The following is a 6,000-nucleotide window of genomic DNA, read 5'->3' as shown; positions in this document are numbered from 1 at the left end:
AGGAATGTTCTCTCTCTGACCTAAACCCCCGGCCCTATTTTATTATTTCATGTTGAGACAGGGTCTCACTGACTTGCTTAGTGGGCCGCTGAGTTACGGAGACGAGCCTCAAATCTGTGATCCTCCTGTCTCAGCCCCTCGAGCACTGGGATGCCGACGCACCTCAGCGCGCCTGGCCCGTTTCACGGTTTTCATGTGCCTGCGACGCTGCGGGGCTTACGATGCAGAACCCCGTTTCTTCTTCACGGAGGCCCTTTGAGGGACGCCTGGCGTTCCCCCCCCCTCACAGAGGGGAAGATGGAGGCTTCTAGAAGCTACATACTACATACACCCCAGCCGGTAAGCAGAATCCTTAGCTGGCCGCCTCTGACACTGCTCCAGGCCGGAGCCCAACCTGCCTCTGTGAGCACCTGCGGGTGGTGGGGCCCCTCCTGCGGGGTCTTCTCGGGACCCTGCCGTGCTGGGACCTGACTGCGCATAACCCGTCCCTCTCTGGAGGAAGCCCAGCTGCAGGCCTCACAGAGCTAGTGACCAAACTGGGCAGAGAAGCGGGCTTTTGTAGCTGGAGGCCAGGCCGGGAGGCTGGGGCTGCCTCCGTCCCAGCCCACCCCAGCCGGGCGGGACTGCGACTGGTGGATGTCTGAGTTCCTGTCCCCAGCAATCAAGGCTAGAAAATGGGAAGGAAAGGGGAGGGGGAGGGCCGGGTGGGGCTACGTTTATATCTCTGCCTAGGGCTGGGTGCCCAGAACAAGCATGGACACCGCCGGGTACAGCAAGTGGGACAGCAGGCCCGAGGACGTCCCCAGAGGTACGAGTAGCAGGGTGCTCTCTGTCCTAGAGTCTGGGGTTTGGTAGGAGGACGAAAGAAGGAAAAGGCAGCCGACTTGGGTCAGCGGGTGCGGCCGCCCATGCTTCGATCCCGGCATTTGGGAGGCTGAGACGGGGGGGGATCACGGTTCACAGACAGCAGCCTCAGTACTACTTAGTGAGGCCCTTTGCAACTACCTCAGTGAGGCCCTGTTCCAAACTAAAGAATAAAAAATAAGGCTGGGGGTGAAGCTTGGAGGTAGAATGCCCCTGGGTTCTATCCCCACTACTGAAAAAAAAAAAAGCTGACTTGGGTCCCGGGTGCAGGAGTCAGCTGTGGGTTCAGATCCCCGCTCTGCTGCTCAGGGCTTGTGCAGTGGCAGGTCACCCCACCTCCCTGAGCCTCAGAGCAGTGCAGGGCTTGCTCCCGGGACTCAGAAGCCCCCGTGTTACCCTAGGGCCCTGGGGGTGCTGGGCGCCCAACAAGCAGAAAATGGGCGGCTTCCTGGCCCTGGCTCTCCTGATGGCCACGGTCCTGTGGGCGCTCGTTCTGAGCATCCTCTTCTCCAAGGGTGAGTGGCCCCTCCCTGGGGAGGTCCCCCGTGTCCCGCGCAACCTGGGGCTCGCTGGGCCCCGGCCGCTGCCTGGGTCTGAGCGGGTTCGTCCAGAATGTGCGGGCATCTTTGGATTACGCACACAGCCCTCGCTCTTCCCCTGGCCTCATGCATGTGTACCCTTGTCCTGGGAGGCCCCAGACGAGGGGGCCCCGGCCCTGGCCCCGCCGCACAACACGGGCTTCTCTCTGCAGCCTCCACAGATCGCAGGGCGCTGCTGGGCCACCAGGAACTCCTGGCCACCAACGGTGCGTGCAGAGCGGGCCGGGGGTGCCGGGCACCTGGGAGGACCCCAGGGTGGGCCCCTCGGGTGACCTGAGGCACGCGCCGGTGTGTTTCCAGCCTCCAAGCAGATGGCGGCGCTGGGGGCCTTGAATGAGGAGGTCGGAGCCTGCAGGAGCTGCTGTGAGCTGGGGCCCCGCAGAGGACACGGGCGGGCAGCAGAGGACACGGGCGGGCTGCCTGGGCCCCCCCGGGGGGGGGGCGACCTTGGGAGTCCTGCTCCACCCCACCCGCCTTTCCTAGGCTCTGGGACTAAGGCGCAGCTGCAGACCACGGTCGCTGAGCTGAAGGAGACGCAGGCCAAGGTGCTGCAGCAGGAGAGTGTCCTGAAAGAGCTGGGCCAGCGCGGTGAGCGGCGACCCACCCCTCCTGGGACCCTGTGCCCTGCCTTGCCCTAGCCCAGTGCCTGGGGCTGAACCCAGGGCCACCTCGGAGCCACACCCCCAGCCCGTTTTATTTATGTATTTATTTATTTATTTCTATTTTTGGCACTGAGGATTGAACCCAGAGGCATTCTACCTCTAAGCTCCACCCACAGCCTGATTTTATTTCTTATCTGGAAACAGGGTCTCATTAGGTGGCTGGGAGCCTCGTGGCTTTGACCCTGTGATCTTCCTGTCTCAGCCTCCCAAGTACTGAGGTTATAAGTGTGCACCGTGACCACGCCTGGCTCCAATTTATATTTTAGTCCAAAACAGAGTCTCACTAAGTTGCTGAGGCTGGGCTCGAACCTGCTATCCTCCTGTCTCAGCCTCCCAAGTGCTGGGATTACGAGCATGCGCCACCATGCCTGGCTTGTCCTGTTCTATTTTCTATTTTAAAACATGGTCTCAACGCCGGGCGTGGTGGCTCACGCTTGTAATCCCCGCGCTTGGGAGGCTGAGACAGGAGGATCACGCAGGTTCGAAGCCAGCCTCAGCTACTTAGTGAGGCTGTCAGCAACTTAGACCCTGTTTCCAAAATAAAATATAAATGGGTCTGGGAGTATAGCCCGGAGGTAGAAAGCCTCTAGTTCCACTCCCAGTACCACCAAAAAAAAAAAAAAAAAAACAAACAAACAAAAACAAAACATGGTCTCATCTGGGTGTGGTGGCCCACGCTTGTGATCCCAGCATTCAGGAGGCTGAGACAGGAGGATCACGGTTCTCAGACAGCCTCAGCTACTTAGTTAGGCCCTCTGCAACTCAGTGAGACCTGGTTTCAAAATAAAGAATTAAAAAAAAAAATAGGGCAGGGGGTGTAGCTTGGAGGTCGAATGCCCCTGGGTTCCATGACCTGCAAAAAAAAAACCACGGTCTGGCTAAGTTGCCGCTAAGGATGTCATTCTTCATCTCCATCCCCATGGTGACATGGTGAACTGACCTCGGATGTAGATCTCGACCTTTACCCGGCCGTGACTCTGCTCCCGTTCCTAACCCCAGCTATCAACTCCCTTAACCCTGCAGTGACCCAGGGCTTGGCCGAAGCGGGCCGGGACCGCGAGGACATCCGAAAAGAGCTCTTCCGGGCGCTGGCGGCGGCCAAGTTCCAGAACAGTGAGCTAGACGGGGGAAGGGTAAACGGGGAGGCGCGGAAGGACCCATACCCGCCAGGCCCCGCTGTCCCCGGGAGCGCCGCCCGCACAGCCCGCCGCCCTGACCACCACCTCGCACCTGCAGGCTCCTGCGAGCAGTGTCCCCCGTCCTGGCTGCCCTTCGAGGGCTCTTGTTACTTCTTCTCGGAGCCGCTGTCGACGTGGGAGGCGGCACAGCAGTACTGCGCACGCGAGGGCGCGCACCTGGTGATCGTCGGGGACCTGGATGAGCAGGTGTGCACCGCGAGCGCGCGTGTTTTTGGGGGTGGGCAGCCATAGCCCGAGCAGCAGCCTGGCCTGGCCCTGGGGGTTGGTTCAAGCCTCCGCGTCCTTCCAGAGCTTCCTCAGTCGGAATACACGTGGCCGCGGTTACTGGCTGGGGCTGAGAGCTGTTCGGCGCCAGCGCAAGATTCAGGGCTACCAGTGGGTGGATGGGGTGTCACTCAGCTTCAGGTGAGTGATGGGCTCCTGGTGACACTGGGGAGGACAACAAGAGACCCCTGAAGAAGTGCTTGGGGCCGTCTGACAGGGACTCCGTAGCCTGAGCTAGACTCGTAGGGGTGGGAAGGCTGGGCCTCAGGCTCAGGCTGAGGGTTAAACTCTGGGCCTCACAGAGTTACATCCTCCAGCGGGGCGTGATGGCGCACGCTGGTAATCCCAGTGCTTGGGAGGCTGAGATGGGAGGAGTGGGGTTCCCGGCCAGCCTCAGCTACTTAGGCCCTCTGCAACTCAGTGAGACCCTGTTTCAAAATAAAGAATAAAAGATAGCGCTACGGGTGTAGCTCGGAGGTAGAATGCCCCTGGGTTCCACCCCCAGTACCGAAAGAAGAAAAAGAAAAAAGATACTCAGGGTGTCCAGGGTAGACGTGGGAAGAAAGGCTGGGCCTTTGGTCCAGCCTCAGCCTAGACTCCCAGAAACAGACCCCCTACTCACCACGGCAGCTACTGGAACAAGGGAGAGCCCAATGACTCTGGGGGCAATGAGGACTGCATCATGATGCTTCACACCGGGGTGTGGAACGACGCACCCTGCAGCAGTGAGCTGGACGGCTGCATCTGCGAGAAGAGACGCCGCTGCTGACCCCGCCCAGCCCGCAGCCACGCCCTCCGCGGCCGACCTCACCCAGCACCTGAGCCCCGCCCACCGCCCATAACCACGCCCACCGGCGCTGGTCCCTCCCAGTCCTCCATAGCCACGCCCACGGCAGCTGATCTTGCCCGGTACCCGAGCCACGCCCACCACTGCTGGTCCCGCCCAACGCCCGGAGTGACAACTCACTGCTGCTGGCCACGCCCTGTACCTGGGGCCACACCCACTGCTCCTGGCCACGCCCGACACTCATAGCCACGCCCACTGTCTGGTGTTGACTGGCAGATGCACGCCTGGTGTTAATGCTAAGGACTTTCTCTTGCCGGGCGTGGTGGCGCACGCTTGTGATCCCAGCATTTGGGAGTCTGATAGGAGGATCGGGTTCGCAATCAGCTGCTTAGTGAGACCCTGTTTCAAAATACGGAATAAAAAATAAACCTGGGGGCGGAGCTGGGAGATGGAATGCCCCGGGTTCCATCCCAGTACGGCCAAAATAATAAAATAAAATAAAATAAAGATTTTCTTTTTTCATCCACCACTGCTGAAAAAGTAGGCCCTAATCAACCCTGAGCTCAGCCTTCTACTCCAGCCTCGAAAACCCCCTCCTCTCCGACTTGTCCCCCACCCGCTCCAAAATCCCTGCTGCCTCTCTTCCTAGACAAAGTCAGGAAACTGGAGTTTGTTTTTCCTGCGGTCTCCTCTCCCAGGCTGAGAGCTGCCTTCGCAGCCAGAGAAAGCATTAATAAATGTTGGAGGAATGAATCTAGGCTCCTGGCTCTGGGAAGCCAGAGACCTGGCCAGCTCCCCACGAGTGGCTCTGGCCTCGGTAGATGGCCACCTGGCCTCCGAGGGCCCCCACACCCAGCAGGTAACCTGAGCAGCCGGGGGGACGTGGAGGCAGGATCTTCCCCTCAGCACGAGCCCCTCAGCCCCGGCCAGGGCTCGGCTCCGCGGGTGCGGGAGGCACAGGAGCGGGCTCTACTTAGCGCAGCATCTGGGCGCAGGAGCAGCGTCAGCAGCGACTTAAGGAAGGAAGGCGTGGATGAGGGTTTAATGGAGGACCGCAGGGAGCGCGGCTGTGTGCGTCTGGGTCACCTGTCTCCATGGACAGGCTGGGGCAGGAGAGGAGGGGCCGCCTGGCTCAGTGAGCAGGTCCCTTCTGCCCAGGGAACCCAGTTCTGTGACCATGGAGCGGGAGTCAGGAAATGCATTCCGGAGAAGATGGCCTTCTGCGGTGCCAGCAGGTGGAGGCGGGCTTGGGAGGTTGCCGGCAGAGGGTCCAGTGAGGACAAGGTTGGGCGCTTGGCTGTGACGTTGAGTTGCTCGAGACCTGGCTTTCATAGTGGGGCTTTTGGGGTGAATTCACCCTGTGCTCCATCCTGGGGACTTGGGGCTGAGAATTCCAGGTGGAGACGGAGCCAGCTGAGAAAGGACAGCAACACCCAGTAGCTTTGAGTTCTACACAGAACCGAATCTAACTAGAGGTTGCTGGGAGCCCCAGCATGCCTTCAAGTCCCCCTTGCCCTGGCTAGTCAGTCTCAACCCCTGATCCTGCCCAAGGCCGCCCTGACCTGCCGCCTGTCACCATCGACTTGACTGGCCTCTTGTGAGATTCCTCGCACACACTCAGTCAC

The 6,000-nt window shown here is 60.2% G+C and overlaps 1 protein-coding gene across 1 annotated transcript; it reads left to right on the top strand.

Moving 5' to 3' along the window:
- Positions 1-753: 753 nt before the first annotated feature.
- CLEC4G (C-type lectin domain family 4 member G) lies at positions 754-4,357 on the top strand (the record flags this gene model as incomplete). Its single annotated transcript, XM_080715454.1, has 9 exons — positions 754-808; positions 1,266-1,379; positions 1,616-1,669; positions 1,764-1,826; positions 1,947-2,051; positions 3,149-3,238; positions 3,362-3,510; positions 3,614-3,729; positions 4,219-4,357. The coding sequence occupies 9 exons, from the start codon at positions 754-756 to the stop codon at positions 4,355-4,357; spliced, it is 885 nt and encodes a 294-aa protein (XP_080571580.1).
- Between the last annotated feature and the right edge of the window lie 1,643 nt (positions 4,358-6,000).

The sequence above is a fragment of the Muscardinus avellanarius genome (assembly GCF_963383645.1).
Source record: "Muscardinus avellanarius genome assembly, chromosome: 18".
In the NCBI taxonomy this organism is placed as follows: domain Eukaryota; kingdom Metazoa; phylum Chordata; class Mammalia; order Rodentia; family Gliridae; genus Muscardinus; species Muscardinus avellanarius.
The sequence above is the reverse complement of the archived record's forward strand: the minus strand, read 5'-3'. Positions and strand labels throughout refer to the sequence as shown.